Source organism: Lipophrys pholis (assembly GCF_963383615.2).
Source record: "Lipophrys pholis genome assembly, chromosome: 14".
Classification (NCBI taxonomy): Eukaryota; Metazoa; Chordata; class Actinopteri; order Blenniiformes; family Blenniidae; genus Lipophrys; species Lipophrys pholis.
Window position 1 is genome coordinate 19,825,604 of NC_137633.1, and position 16,573 is coordinate 19,842,176.

Here is a 16,573-nt window from a genome sequence, read left to right on the forward strand (position 1 = left end):
GAACAATATTAAATTAAATCCTCTATTTCTATCTACATTCAGAAAATAAAATAGGAAGTTTCATTCTAATACGATGAAATTGCAGTAACGAACAGGATAAATAGACAAATAAAATAATAGAATAAATTAAATGTTCAAGTTAGACTATATATGATTATTAGAGTTACTTGCTAAAAATGGAGTAGTGCACAGTGCAAAATTGTAACTTGCCGTCTGCATTCAGCCAAAACTTCCAGAAAAAAACTAATAAATAAACAAGAATAATATTCTATATCACAATAACACTTATTGACAGATTTGTGCTTGTGGGCGGAGCCAGTCCAGTTTCTTCCAACTTCTGCTTCACAATGAAGCTGGCTCCAGGGTCTGAATAGATTCATTTTCTTGTTTCTTTTTCCATAATTATTGCCTTTATTGGGCGCTCTATATAATTCAGCTATATGAAAATGTGGCTGCTTATTTAAGTTCTGAGGGATTTGAACTTTTCCACTTGGCCTGTACCACAAATGAAGGCAGCAGAGACCTGAGGGTTTAGATACTTCAGCCATTTTAAAGCTCATCAGAGGCTGTGCTGATCATGTTGTGCAGCAGAGGGCAGAATAACACCACTTTTAATCCCTCACCAGTCTCATCGTGTGATTTCAACACGACACTGAAACCAAGAGACTCCCCCAAAATGATCTCTTAATCCCACCAATAAAATTCATGTGCTTAGAAGCCCATCAAGATAGAAATTGAAAGTTAATATTGCATTAGTGCAGATCTCTGTGTAAAGCTCCTCAGATCTCCCTCTTTTTTTTTTTCTTTTTTTTTTTTGCATGGATTGAGATGATCTTATGACGGTCTTCAGTAGGCAGACGGCCCATCATCAGTGATACTGTGAATTACCTCCTCATATCCAATGTAAACAGCTTGATCTTCAGCAAATCTGATCCATCATAACCTCCCACCCCACTTTCAGAGGATTAAATAGCGTTGCACTTTAGAGGAATAATCCTCGCTCTCTGCATGTCTTGGCCTCAATAACTGAACTGGACTGTGAGTCTGCCGCACTTCACTTCACTTCACTTCACTTCACTTCACTTCACTTCACTTCACTTCACTTCACTTCACTTCACTTCACACACTCCACAACAACAACCGGGAGGAAATTAGTCAAAAGCGATGCAAAACGAACGAGACGGTTTGCATTTCCAGAAGAGAATGCCGGTGTGAATGCTGAAGCTGGATGAAAGCTGAAGGAAGTGACAATGAGAAAGATTTGGATCACTGATGTGTGAATGCCTTTCAGCATTCACACCTTAATAATGATAAAGATTTGAATCACTAATGTGTGACTGCCTTCAGCCTTTACACAATAAAGCAAATGTTCACGTTGGTAGAAATGTTGGGTAAGTGTCAACCAGCCAATGACTTTGCTTAACAACAAAGAATTTATCCAATATAGATTATTACCACGTGTACCTATAAGTGTCTGGACATGCATCATTAAGTGTGTAGTTGTTTTGGTTGAATGTACAAATGATCTTTCTGACCCATGATGTCAGACGAACATGTCAGCTTGAGGAGAGCGCCTCCAGAAAACAACATCTTGTGATGACTTGTTCGTCTCATTCTGGATAAAACAAAAGTGATCAGAGAACAGATGCACCGAGCGAGGGATGTCATTCTTGCCGTACTTCTACTACATGTATGAGACGAATAAAACTCTCAATCTCAATCTAAATTCACCCAGCTAAATGCTTTTTGAGGATGCATATCATGTCAGGGTGAGCTTGTATTTCAAATTTACAAAACTAACTAATTAAGGAATCATGTCCAGTGTCACTGCACCATATAGTTTAATATAGTAAAGTACACTAGTTTAATATCCACATTGTAATATTGTCCGGGTTGCCTCATATTACAAGATCTTTAAGAAGATTTTGTCATATTACAAAAGTCAAGAGTCAACTGCACCTCTGTTTAGGACGTTTCACCTGTTAAAATTCTACTAACATGAATAATTATGTATGAATTCATTAACCATGAACAAGTTACATTTCACAAGTTTTTCCTCTTCAGCATCAGACATTCACTTCGACTCGATGAGGAATCCAAAACACTTTCATTTACCAGTTGGTTGAACCGCCAAGAATCAACTTTCCATCAAACTCTGGAACTATGAAGTCGTTTAAGTTACTTTCCTCTTTGACCCATTTATTGTCTAAATTATTTTGCTGACTTCAACTGGTGTCCTCCTGATTCGGAGTTTATGTATTGACGGTTTTTATTAACTCTTTGTTAGTTTTCTGTGCTTGTTGTTCCTTCATTCTTTGTTATTTTTCTTTTCATTAGGGTAAGAATGTTTATTGATGGGGAGGATTCCATACAATATAAGAATGTTTCTTTTTATTCTTGGAATTCTGTAATATATTATTATTTTCTTGCAAATAAAAAAAGGGGAAAGTGGGGGGGGGGGGACCATTATTTGCTATTTAATTAGAGTAAATGATGTAGGAAAAATATTTAAATGGAATCGGCCCATTTGTTTTATATTTAAAAACGTCTCATTAAGTGGATTTCTATTTCTGTGGGAAGTCAATAGCTCTAACTCAGTATAGTTATTAGTAACCAGTGTCTGTTATAACTGTGATTTAAAATAATCACATTTCTTCACGTTTGATCATATTTTTGACATAAAAACATTAACTAGGTGCACTAACTGGCCGTAAATTTTCATTTATTTATTTATTTTTAATAGACAACGAGTCAAAAAACACAAGATGTTTCAAGCAGATGTTTTGGTATTGTTTACACACATTCTAAATGCCCTACACGAGCGGGGCAGATTTCAACATGACTTATCTTTCATGTCTTTTGTTCGACTTTCACTGATCGTTGAAAAGAAACTAGGAAGTTACCAAACACGGGAAATTGAAATCCAGTTTAAATGCAGAAGCAAGTGAACAATTAATAGTGGTATGTAGACGATACTGTGAGACGGTGGCTGTAAAGAGTGGGACAAGCCTCCAAGAAACTGTAATGAAAAGCAATTATTAAATAATTAAAAAAAAACACTTTGCGAACAGAATTTATTGTAGGTGTGAGTGATTGTTGGGGGGTCAGGAGGTGAGACACACAAAAACGTCATATAACCAATTATAAATAAATTATTCGATGTGAAAAAGACCAAAGTCCCATAAACATGGACTGTAAGATATCGGATTTATGACATAAATACGGGACTTCGATTAAATTGTCTTAAAAACTGTGAGTTTATCCAGAATACAAAGCTCTGAAGGGTTTAAACATCTAACTTCCTGGTATGTTTATGAAGCTTTACGAGTCCAGAACCAGAACAAAACAAGTAGAAGCTTCTTCTAGGTTTCAAACTGTAAAAACTCTTACAAATCTTAGCAAGTTTATTAGTTTTGTTTTTAGTCAAATTATCTCATCCCGCTTGATTTAAGAGGAATTCACCGGACAAAACAACATTTCAGCAGGATAGACGGACGACGTTTAAGACAATGCATCTTAAATATCTTGTTAAGTCAAACAATCTTGAGATGATTTTATTTTGGAAGAAACAATGTTCATTTTATATTTCATACATTTTTCAAGCTGAGGTGTTATTTGTATAAGATAGATCATTTGATTTTAGTATTTGTGACTTATTCTAAGACCCCAAGCTTAAACATACTGGTAAACTATACTCTAGAATAAGTTTCCTCTGTTACTTTTAACATCTCAATATTCTAAATCATGTCAAGAAACCTGAACAAGACAATCCTCATGGTAGAAAGTATCTTTAAATATTTTTTTAGATTCTTCTTTTGAGAAGGGCATTTTGTTTCCCAGTGCAAATATTTGGAATAAACCTGCAGGACAGCTTTCTTTTTAATAATACATTTATGTTTGAAGTTGCTGGGGGTTGCACGATGGTGTAGAGAGCAGGCAGCTCTCTCACCTCTACAGTTTTCTCTGTGCAGTTTGCATGTTCTCCCTCTGCATGCAGGTTTTCTCCAGCTCCTCTAACTTCCTCCCAGAGTACCACAGCATGTAAGTTTAGAGTTGTTCTCCCTTTACCGAGAATCAGCTGGAGTCGTTTCCACCGCCCTGAAACTCTGAGATGTATCATTGAGGATGGATGGAAGTTTTATCTTTTTTTTTTTTTTAATCTATCTTTGTCTTTATTCACATGTGTCACTGTTCTTTGTTATTATTTTTTGCATTTGTGGCTTTTTCCTTGTTCGAGTTAATGAAAAGCGCTTTGAACTGCTGAAATGTGCTGGAGGTCACAAATCATGCTCACGGCGTCTCGCTGAATTTCCGCCGCGCAGCACAGAGGAGAGATGGATGGAAACCGCTTCAATTCTGCACAAGTCGTCTCTCCAGAGCAAGAAAACAAACTCATCTTTAGGCCGCGGGGACGTATTTATCATGCATGTGGGGATTTGTGAGTGTGCACTTTGTTCTGCTGTGTTGCTCAGTAAGATCACAGTTTGGGCCAGTTCAGGTCACTCCCTACCATTTTCTAGTTAAACTGCTATATGTTTAGACGTTCTGTCACAGCTTTTTGATGTCCATACGTCTTCTCATTTTCTCTCTCGCTATCGAGTCAACCCAACAGATGCAACAGAAACCAGCCACTGCTGGAGGTTTCTTCCAGCGAAGGCTTTTCCTCTCCACTGTCGCCTTTGCTTTGCTCTTTGTTTTGGTTTCAGACAGAGAGTGGCATTATGGGTGTTTTGTGATTTCCTTTCAAAATAAATCCACAGATGTGCTTTTTTTGTAGCTCTTCATTAATCTCTGATTTCTTCGTTGGGATCAATCACGCCGTTTTACACACCTATCTCTGTCAATTCGCAGCCTTCCCTCCCATCCGTGAATCCAGCCTGAGAGCGATTCACTGCTCAGACATGCACTGATAATCGTCGTCCCGTTGCCCTTTGAAATTGCTCTCTGTTTAATTGGAACAGAACTGAGTTGTTCAACTCATTAAAAAGGCCCATTAGCTCACCGAGGACACAGTGAAAAATGTCGTATGGATTGCAGCTGATGGGGCCACATGGATGTGTTGTAAAGCCGGCTCCAGACGACCGGGTTTCATGACGGGCCGAAGGGGTGGTAATGAAGATTCCCGCCAAATAAAGCTGTCGGACTTGGGTCTAAGTATTCCGATAAGAGGATGAAACAGCATGAGTTTGGCCGATAACTTTGTCTGCTAATGTGATTTGAGAGCGGGCCGTGGTCACCCAGCTCGCTGCTGGCTTTCACTCCTGTCCCAGAAGCATCCATCCCCAAGTCCAATCTGAAATTGAAGGCTCTGAACTGCGACGGATTACAGGGACTAACCCAAGCATGCCGCAGCCGGGGGGGAGGGGGTGGGGGGGACGTCTCCTAATGAGCCCGGCCAGCGGAGCGGCAAGTGACAACAAGACTCCAACAAGCAGGCCAACTTCATGCCGTCCCCGAGCCGCAGCGGCGCCGCCGCAATCACGGCATTGTTTACACCGCGCAGGGTTCACCTCGCAATGAAAGTAGAAGAATAGACACCAAAAGCCACCTTTAATAAAGTGTCGTCTCTATTTTTCTGTGTTGGACTCGGAGTTATACATATTTCAACATGAAAGACAAAACTACAAGAAAACATGTTCCAAATTGCGCCTCGGTGAGAGATTAATATATCAACTATGTACATAAGACAACAATTACTTTCTTTCTCCCGGGAGAAAACTGTCGGTGGGATGGTTCTCATCTAAAATGTCCCCATTTAGGAACTGTACAAGCAATGACGTCCACACACTGGCTGCTCGTTGGTATAGTGTGCTTTGACTGTCGAGACGTTGCCGTGGGATCTATGTACATGTTGGTTTTTTCAGATGTTCTCAAGCCATGAGTGTAAATTTGAAGGTTTGTCAGGAGAGGGGGGAAAAAAAGAAAAGTGCGTTTGCCTCTTCTGTGCCGGGCGGTTTTCAGTTTGTCTTCTCAGTGAAGTCCAGTTGGAGGCCGGTTCAGAGGAGTCAGTGACGGTTGAACCGCCGGGTGAGTCCACACGTCTTCACTCGTGTTAGAGCTCCACAGAGTCTACAGGCTTTTCTGCTCCTCTTCTGGACTCAGCGGCTCAGCGGCCTTCTCCTCGGAGGCCGGCCTCTCCAGCTTGTCTTCCACAAGTCTGTCGTGAGACACCGTCCCCAGCACTTTGGCACTGTGCTCCTGTGCTTTGGCCCTGAGTGCAGCGATGCTGTTCTCCCTCAGCTCCTCTTTAGAAATGGCGGACTTGCCCTCTGACCTCTTCTCCTCCGCCTCAGCGTCTTCGGCCCTCTGAGAGCTCGGCTGCTGGGGCGCTTCGCACTTCCCTGTGGGCGGAGCGGCTACTCCCTCCATGGACTTTTTGTGCATCCCTGCAAAGAGTTGCGGGTATTCAGATTTAGAATAGCGTCTGTTGATTGGCAAGCCATCTTGGACTGAAAACAGCAAGCAAAAAAAAAAATAGTTCCGGTTTAGAATAGTAATGTGCAGGTGAACAACGGCAGTGCATGGCAAAGGTGGAGGTATGACTTGATCTAATGTTCAATGAGGTGCAGTGAGAATAAAATGGTTTGGAAATGTGTGGCGGAGCAGAGGGAGCAGCCTCACCGAGCAGCCAGGGCGCGCAGGACTCCATGATGCCGTCCTTGGCCGACTTGAGGATGGACTCGGGCAGAGGGATGGAATGCCTCACCATGGCTCCGTACAGCCCGTATTCCGCCATCACCGTGCTGCGGCCCCAGCACTTCTCCCGCTTCCTCCACTTGGCTCTGCGGTTCTGAAACCAGACCTGCGACAGCACAAAAACTCCCTCAGTGATCGTTATCACAACCGATTTACTCATCATTTATCTGCTTTAACGGCAGTCTGCCAATAAGGACAGCAGACATGAGCAGTGAGCAAACTCTCATTATGTATTCATGCTATTTCACCTTTATGCTGAGATGCAACTCACGGATCAGGAGTGGAAATAACAAAATAAAAATAGTTGATAAACTTTTTGAGAGGTTTTTCTCATATTTATGTGAGTTTCAGGTATATTTTAGAATTATTCAACATGAACTGTAGTATTGTAGTATTTCAAGTGTGTTTGTCTTAATATCATTTCGTCACGTTATAAGCCATGATAATTGAGAGTTTAAACTTGTTCATATGTTCGCATATATTCATATTATTTCCATATGTTTTCCCTGTTTAGCTTCAATTTAAGGCCAAAATGACGACAAATGGAAATTTTAAAATGCTTGAAACGTTCCAGTATAGTGTGCTATGAGTACAGAAATGACTGATTAACTTGACAGTGATACGGTGATTTAAATACTGCTTTCCAAATGTGATGTCACTAGTGAGTTTATTCTTTCAAAAAAAGGAAATCCCAGATTTGTATTCATTTTTGTCAAAAGAGTGCGATTTATTATAAGTTCAGTAAAATTTTCTTCAAACATTTTGTTCCATTAAAGTAATTGAAGGCTTGATACTGAAAATGTCGTTCAATGCTGTTAAATGTGAGTAAATAGTTTTAATAAATACTTTTAATTATATATGTTTAAATGTACAATATAAACACAGTAACAACAGCTAAACGTTAGTACAAATTGTCCTTATGATGATTTTAAAAAAGAGATAAGCTTTTGTTTTTATTCAACACTCATTAGTTTTGAATTAAGTTGCAATCAATACATTTCTATGGAATTTATTTTGAAGGCAACAATTGGCAACCTCAAAAGTACTTTTGGCTTTATTGAATCAGACATAAGTCATCATTGCAGACTGATGAGGAATATGGTTTTAATCCATTGATGCCTGCAGGACAAATTTAATCTATATTACAATGTATAGAATTATTGGAAAAGCTTGGCAATTCCAAAAATATTTGTTGTGCTGTTGTGTTTTGCCCCAAACTTGCCTTATATCAAAAATTTAATTAGTTAGATAATTAACATATTATTAATTTTATTGAAATAAAATTGGATTTTGAGGATTACCTGCTTGGCTCTACAGAAGGTTGGAAGTTAAAAAAATATACACATTCGGATTTTTGTTTTTTAAACAGGAACTGATTTTCCTGACAATATCTGATTGATATTATTGATAATGTGATGTGGGTCTAAGTAGGAGCCTGGTACATATTAATTTCTGGAATGACTTATTTTATTTTTATCCTGTCTTATTTGATATTTGGTTTTCTTTTCTGTTGATTATCTGTGTGGAGCAAGGCTGTACCAGAATTTCCTTCTGATATCAGCAAAGCCTTTCTATTCTATTCTATTCTATTCTATTCTGTTTTATTGTAAACATCTCAGAGTAAGGATTTTGAAACACATCGTATTCCTTTTAATTCTCACGCCACATGAATTCCTTGTTTTATGATATAATTGCAATGTAATCAAAATAATGAATATAAAATATTTTAGTTGCAATGACAAAAAGCTGCAAATATACACTTATGCAAGCATGTTTTATACATTAAATGTGTATTTTACACTTAGAATAGATGAAATGAATCCACATGTGTGTGTTTTAATAGATTAACTGTATCAGAATGTTGTTGTTTTTTTTCTGATTTTTATCATAATTTCTTACATTGCCATGCTGGGAGATTAAAGGCCATCCACTTTGAAAAGGAGTAGTGTGATTGAAAGTGAGTTAAACTAACAGTTGGATTGATTTCCCATGTCTGCAGGCTCCAGGTTGCTCAGATCTCCTGTCTCTGCTCATCACCTGAAGCCTGCTGCGTCCTTTCACCTGCTTTGACACGTCAGGAAACTTTCACACTCAGTCAGAGGCCAAATTGATCGCGTGGCACAACACAGGATTGTTAAACACCCTACTTAGACAAGCTCTGATGGCAGAGGAAGGAGAAGAAATTGAAAACGATCAAATCCTTCTCGAGCTTTTTCCCCCTCCTCTCTGGTAATTCTGATGATAACCCTTTTTTCATACAAAACACTTTCCTTTTTTTTTTTTCATGAGAAATTGCTTCTCTGGCCCTCAAAAGGATCCAGTGTGTGAGCTGCAGGAGGGGCGACCCAGGGGCACCGAGAGGCTGATTGAAAAATAAGTTAATTTCAGGCCCAATCGATGGTGGGCAGGCGCGCAAATATCACGGGAAATTAAACTAGCGGGACTCTGGGGAGCGCCGCTATTGACCCGCGCTAATAAATTCAATGTAGTTATTTCATTTGAACTCCCTGCGTCTCCGCAGCAGCAGCAGCCAGCTCCTCTGATTTAACTAATTACACTCCGGGAGAAAATTGGGTGTTAATTTTATTTAGGGTGGGAGCGGGGCCCGGACTTATTTATTTATTTCCTTTTTATTATTTATCCGCGGCTGTACTGCTTTAGGCCGTAATGAGAAGGAGATTAAAAGGCGCACCGGCAGATGGATGGTCCGGGTCACGCCGCAATCTCCTTCCGCCTTGATAGCTTGATTAGGTCGTTAGTGGCTCCTTCTCCGAGAACAAATTGTTTCACATCCAACTGCGCCTGATGAGAGATGATCTGTCCTGGTGGGGAGGGTGCGGAGGGGAGGGGAGGCTGCAGGAGGCTGAAGGAGGATGCAGGAGGATGCAGGAAGAAGGGGAGGCTGCCGCGATGGGAGGAAGACGCAGAGGGGAGGAGAGGTTGCAGAGGGAGGGGAGAGTAGGGGAGATTGCATGAGGATGCAGGAGACTGGAGAAGGCAGCAGGGGGCTGCAAGAGGATGCAGGAAGCAGCAGGAGCAAACGGGGGCTGCAGGGAGATGCAGGGATCGTCAGGGGGTGTGGATGGATGTAGGGGAATGTTAGAGGCCGCTGGGGATGCAGGAGGCTGTAGGAGGACGCAGGGAAGAGTGGCTGGAGGGAGAGGGGAGACTTGGGGAGGATGCACGAGGGTGTAGGAGGCTGAAGATGGCAACAGGGGGTTGCGAGAGGATGGAGGAGGTTGGACGAGGCTGCATGTGGCTGCAAGAGGCTGAATAAGGATGCAGGAGTGAGGGGGTACTGTAGGGGGATGCAGGAGGATTGTCGAAGCTGAGGAGAATGCAAAAGGCCTCAAGAGGATAGTGGCGCCTACTAGAGGCTGCAGGAGGCTTCAGAAGGCTGTAGGAAGTTAAAGGAGGCTGCAAGAGGCTGCAGGTGACTGCAGGTGGCAGGGGGCAGCTCCAAGAGCCTGAACGAGGCTGCAGGAAGGAGGGGAGGGGGCAGTGATCATGTACTGAGGGAGGGGGGCTCACTTTTCTCCTCAAAAACACTGCAGGTTATCAGAAGCCAATAGAAAAGGGATGTAACAGGTGTATGATCATAAGATATTAGGATATTCACTCAAATTCATTTAGTTGGAATGTGCAGTTTGTGTCTCAAAGGTCAGCTACTATGAGAAGTTTATAAACTCATTTTGATCAGAAATTGACCATATTTATTTTAATTTATTAAGTTTCTCTTTCATACAAATTGAATACTTCATAAGACTTGATAATATGGATGTTATACGTTTTTATTAATATCATTGACGATATTGAATGTTAAGAAAACCTAAAGCAGAGGCCATTCTTTTAAAATGTAAAAAAATAAATCCTACATTTAAGCAGGGGCTTTGGTGCTGAGATAGGTTTAACTGTGTTTATGGGTGAGATGTTGATTTTATACACTAACATGATAAAGAAAATACATGTTTGCCATCCTGAGCAATCAAGGTCACTGAGCAATTAATTAAAATTATGATAAATTACGACAACAAAAAATCTGAAAAACAGAATTGATGAAAATTAAATGGAATTCTATGTTACACGTTCGATTTCATTTCTGTAGAATAGAATAATTACATGTCTTCATTTTACCATCATTATCTGTTCTGCTATTTTAATTATGTGGCTACATTTATTTGGAATAAACAAAAACAACTTCATGATGATTATGTTATTAGTGAAGGCATTCGAAGTAGAGGCGGAGTGATACAGATGTGAAAGTCTCTCGTCCAATCAGGTGTTACCTCGGAAGTGGCTGCTATACAAACGGTGGTGTGCGCGCGTTCACCTGTATTCTGTCTTCAGGCAGCTCCGTCTTCATGGCCAACATCTCCCGTGCGTAAACATCAGGATAGTGCGCTTCGTTGAAGGCCTTTTCCAGCTCCTCCAGCTGGTAGGAGGTGAATATAGTCCTGTAGAAATCAAAGGGTTAAACTCTTTAATATGATTCTGTTCCTGGTCAGAATTTGTGGGTGAATAAAGGAGTCGTTTCTAAAACCATCGGACAGTATTGATTATAAATCCTACAAGTAAAAATGGTTGAAACTGTATTTTGTGAATAAATATTCCCGAAATAAGGCTCCCTATGCAAACCAACTAAATTTACTAAATAGCCAGGCTCAATAACAACAAAAAGTCACGCTTTTTTCTTTTATAAAAGGAGAAAAATAATTAATACAACCAATTTCTAAACAATGAGAATGGTATACGATTGCCATTATTTAGAAATAAGTTATAATAATAACACATTAACAATAAAACATGTTGACCAGTGCATTTATTTTTAACAATGATGCACATTTACATTAAATTAAATAAATGTATGTGGAATTTCTAACATTTCTGCCTGAAAGGGGGAATAAAAGCCTAATTACGCACTAACCGGTGGCGTCTTTTCTTCCGTTTCTTGCTCTGACTTCCAGATGACTTTGAGAGTTTTCGTTCATTTGAAGATAAATCATCGGAGTCTGCATTTGGAAGAAAAAAGAAAAAGGGATGAAGAAGGCGTTAAGGTCAGAGACATGAAAGATTAAGAGAAGATTATGAAAGCATAAATGCTGACCTGGACACAACACTGGATTTTTAATCTCAGCTCGACCACTTGAATTAATAATAATAATAATAATAATAATAATAATAATAATAATAATAATAATAATAATAATAATAATAATAATAATAATAATAATAATAATGTACCTGAGCTGGCGGACTGGCTGGTGTCCAGTGGCCCTCCGGTCCTGCTGTGCGGCTGTAGGTGAACATCTTGTCCATCCGACAGAACCGTTTCCAAAAACGCAGGCTGCGCGTAAAACGACGGAATCCCACCGGGACCGATTAATCCCATTCCGACGCCCACCCCCAGCCCCACGCCGGCGTGGCCCAGCACGGACCTGGCGGCGATGAGGTGCGCCCCAGGCGGCAGCGAGCTGAGCGGACACCTCGGTGCTGCGGACGGCTCCTTGTTCAGCCCCAGGATCTCCTGGATGCCGAAGCCGGTGCACCTGGGCGGCGGGGGATGCGTGGCGCTGCTCTTCGCCTGGTGGCTGTTGTTCCCTCCGTTTGCGCCCAGGGAGTTTTTTTCCGACAGGTTTAAAGTTTCCGACAGCACGGCGCCCTGTTTCCCCGTCATGTTGGTCTGAATTTAACCGCAAAAAAAAAAAAAAAAAGAGGCCTGGATCGTATCAAAGCGTCTGGCAGGACGGTCCCCTGTGCATGATCCTCTGTGTAACAGTAACACACGGGAGTCCTTTAGAAAATGGTCCTTTTATCCAACAGGTCCATCCCAACAAGAGGCAGGACGCAGCAGCCAATCAGCTGAGAGGACTCAGGATTCCTGTGGATCATGGATGCGTTATTACGCCCTCTCCAACACATCTCTACATTTTGCCGAGGAGCCTGTGGATGAATGTGGAAGGGAATTAGAGGAAGGAAGCAACGGAAATCTCTTTTAAAGGGCTTAAACAAGACACGGAATACATTTTATAGATCAAAATCTAACATGAAATACCACAAAATCTAATTAGATAAGATCAGATCAAATTAAACCTACTTACCTTTGAAATGCTTCAAAAAAGGAATACATCAGCGTGTGTCCACTTTCTCTGGATGCTTTGACACAAACAAACAAGCAGATCCAGCCATGATCTCTCTCTGCTCATCCTCTGGCGCACGCAAATGGATAATTGATCTCCAGATGCTGTGGGAAACTCATCACACGCAAATCAAAGGCCCTCCCAAAACCGACAGCTGGACGACAGAGCCGGTGCGTCCTGCACGGTCCTGCTGCACGGCTCTAATCCCACAGCAGCAGCAGACTACAACAGATTAAAGACACACACATGTCCTCCGAGGAAACGACAGAATGTGGACCCTCAGCATTTAGAGCTATTTATTAAAATGCACCTAGAATCAGCTTCATTAACAAGCTTTTAAATAATAATAATATTGATAATAATAATAATAATAATAATAATAATAATAATAATAATAATAATAATAATAATAATGTACATTATTTACATGAACCAGCATCACTTAAATATGCAAATCAAATGAGAATAATTGAGATCTAAAAGCTAATTTAATAAGATTTCATTACTTTTGTGCAAAACGAGAAAACAAAAAATAAATGAGAAAGTGGATAATTTTAATGACAATATTTAAAGACTGGCATTAGAAATAAAGACTGAGCCAGAACAGGAAAAAAGAATGCAGAAGAGAGTCATTAAAAAAAAGACATGGCCGAATAAAATCGAGAATATAATATACTAATTAACATATTACGAAAAATGTCATCTTAAAATGTTTCTCCAAGCACTCAGATGTCCTTGGAGTTTGTTTCCAGACACAATCAAATGCTGCTTGCCCGTGTTATTTTAATGAAATCTTTGATGCGGCGCGCAAAACTGAGCACTTTTTGTCCAAAAATGAATATATTAACGAAGGTCACCAGCTAATTTTCCAGTTTATTGGCCTTAATTTGCACTTTATGTGGTGCAGATGGCTCATTGTTAAAGAAATAACAGGAAGACAACAAAGGTATAAACTGCAAACACACATAAAGCCTGTGCAACTCCATCAAACTGAATATTAACTTTGGGACTTTAATCCGCCTTGTTGTATAGTCACATTTTCTATGAAAAATAATATATATTTAAAAAAAAAAAAAGGAAAAAAAAAGGCGTGAAATGAGCTGCTGATTAAGAAGGGAAAATATTGCTTCTGCAATTACTGGCAGGCCAGGTGAAACTAATTAGGGCCTATTTAGTGGGAATTGTATTAATGAAGAAATCAATGTTATTAGGATATGCTAATGGCGATTCAGCCTGTTGGGATCCGCTCGTTTATTAACGTGGAAGGGTGACCCGTCAATTACTGGGGACTTACTGCCCCCTCTCACTCCATCATCAGTCCTGTTGCAATCCATACAGGTTGCTGTTTGTTTGTTGATAGCACTTTCACCTCTTCTTCTCCCTCTCCTTCATATATAATCCATCTCTGCATGCTGATTTACATGCCGAGCAGAGGAGAGGCCTCCTAATAAGGCTGTAGATTAAGGGAAGATTTAGTTCAGTCATTCGTGTAGATTGGGTTGCCCATCAAAGACCTGCAGGATCTGAAGGCTGCAGATTAAAAAGCAAACAGCTGTTGGGATTTCTGAGTGTATTTGTTTGCAGCCCCTCCGTCAGTTCCCACCATCATCTGCCTGCTCCACTCCTCCTGCAGTCAAGGTGCGTTCGGGTTTTAACATTATCAAACAGGTCAAAATGTGGTAAACAAGAGGAAGCTGGAGCCGCCCACTGGGTGCAATCTGCCTCCGCCTGTGTAGAGATGGAGATGCATCTGGAGAAATTAACTTACAGGAAGGTCACAATTTGTATGCAAATCGAAATAGGGGCGGGGCTTGTGGTGCCTTCACTGAAAACACTTTATCACAACTCCATGTCCTCAAACTTTAATCTTCTAACATATTCTTTAAACTTTAAATAGTGCGGAGCTTCCATGCTGGTAATCTCTAATCTGATTGGCGACTCCATGTGTCAGGTTTGGCCGGATTGGAGCTTCTCATGTTTGACACCGTTGGTTTAAAATGATTGCAGTCTTTGTGTGAAGTTGGGTTTTATAATCAATAGATTAAAAAAAAATTGCTGCGTTATATAATTGATTTCACCTTGGGGATATTTGTTTGTTTTTCGTGGAAAACAACTGAAATAAAAGTGTCACTATGTGATATTTTACATAGTGTTATTCTGGTTATACTGCACTGAAGAAGCAGATATTGATGAATGTAGGGGGGGAATACAATATTAATCGATGGACTGGAAAATTAAGAAGTATTAGTCAATCAAAACACACACAAAAAAATTAAATATGAACAATTTAAAGGTTTATCTCCCCTTGTCTCAGTGAGAACTATAACCACCAGCAGTCTGGGGCTTTTGGCACATCCAGATTTACCCCTGATTAGAAATAAAACTGATCTGACACAAAGCAGCACACAATTTGTGAACAAGTTCTTCTGTATTGCGTCAAGAATTGTGACGCTCCTTTCCAGAGTGACTGAGTCCAGGCAGAATGGAAACTTGTTGACAGCACACATGTAGAGCAGAGTCAGGGAAAAAACTACAGCCCAGTCTGATCCAGCCCCCCCCCCACCCCCCGACCCAGTTCAGGGCGTGATGTGCGGTGTAAGTGGCGCTTCTCCTCCTCCTCCTCCTCCTCCTCCTCCTCCTCCTCCTCTTCCTCCTCCAGGCCCCGCAGTTTTCTCATGACTCCTCCACAATGGCGTGTTTGGGAGCTGCCCGTCGGCATTGCTTAATTAGGCGAGCAGTTGATTAATCTGCACTAATTGACAGCTAATTTAAGGACTCGGGGCACATCGGATTGACGTTTGTCGGGGCACAGAGGCTATGTGAGGTCAGGGATGGCTATGGGGGAGTCTCCCTCCTTCAGTGGCCTGCTGCTGCTGCTGCTGCTGCTGACAGGCCGCCACCAGTCTGCACCATATTGAGGATGTCAGCGCCTTCACCACTCCGACCCTCTGACAGTGTCCAGTCAGCATCAACAAGTGTCCACATGCAGCTGAAGCTCCTTTGACTATATAATAGATTAAATCATCCTGATTAAATCCGTGCAATGTGTTATACTTAATCAATTCTGCAATATTTTTTCATCCCCACGTTGGGTTTTAAGCAATATCTTTGCTTAACACTGGAATCCAACATTGAAAAGAAGCACCAATCCTGCCCACCAAATCACAAGGCAAGGTGGTAGTAAGAGTTAGGAGACGTTTTTTTCTACGATGTTTTACTCCAGAAGGTTTCATTAAAATTAGCCTTACGTTGAGACAGTAGTCATTTTCTGTGATAATTTTAAAAAGTTTGGCTTTGCCAAAATATAGACAATTTCATCACGTATACTTTGCACCACATCAAATACAAAGTTTAAGGTATAAATTTAAAGGTTATTATAGCACATTTTTACCAACAAAATTGTATCCCCTGATCTATAATGTTTGACAAGCCAGAATTTTATTCAAAAGCTTGTTAATTTTCATGTTGGAAATTTATTTGAATATGTTCCAAAACGGTTTGATGTGAATATAAATTTTTTTGAAAAATATGATTGGCCATCCTGCAAAATAAAACTCAAACCTGAAAGTACTTTCAGTAGAAACTGCAGTAATAGACTTCTCATTACTAAAATCCAGGTCACCTGAGGACAAAACTTGAGATCTCGGTTCTTTCTCTGTCTTTTCATCCAATAATTTTTTTTTTTGTCCATGTAACTGTTGTATAAAATACAGGTATTATGTACATCCTTCATTTCGATA

General features: G+C 40.5%; 1 protein-coding gene across 2 annotated transcripts; it reads right to left on the reverse strand.

Annotated features, from left to right (window-relative positions):
- Positions 1-4,177: 4,177 nt before the first annotated feature.
- vsx2 (visual system homeobox 2) lies at positions 4,178-13,041 on the reverse strand. 2 transcript variants are annotated; one of them, XM_080479447.1, is made up of 6 exons: positions 12,795-13,041; positions 11,938-12,636; positions 11,621-11,705; positions 11,027-11,150; positions 6,622-6,802; positions 4,178-6,449 (listed from the first exon to the last, which is right to left on the reverse strand). In XM_080479447.1, exons 2-6 carry the CDS (start codon positions 12,368-12,370, stop codon positions 6,070-6,072), a joined length of 1,203 nt encoding a protein of 400 aa, XP_080335573.1. In that variant the 5' UTR covers positions 12,371-12,636; positions 12,795-13,041; the 3' UTR covers positions 4,178-6,069. The 2 variants fall into 2 exon arrangements, with proteins under 2 accessions (XP_080335573.1, XP_080335574.1); XM_080479448.1 differs by having other exon boundaries at positions 4,184-6,386.
- Between the last annotated feature and the right edge of the window lie 3,532 nt (positions 13,042-16,573).

Bases quoted from the DNA above. Each gene is read 5' to 3' on its own strand.
- vsx2 (XM_080479447.1), bottom strand. From the start codon at position 12,370: ATGACGGGGAAACAGGGCGCCGTGCTGTCGGAAACTTTAAACCTGTCG. The intron at 11,706-11,937 runs GTACATTATTAT...TTCCAAATGCAG, and splicing joins CAGCCAGTCCGCCAGCTCAG to ACTCCGATGATTTATCTTCA. The intron at 6,803-11,026 runs GTGAACGCGCGC...GTGCTGTCGCAG, and splicing joins TGCCTGAAGACAGAATACAG to GTCTGGTTTCAGAACCGCAG.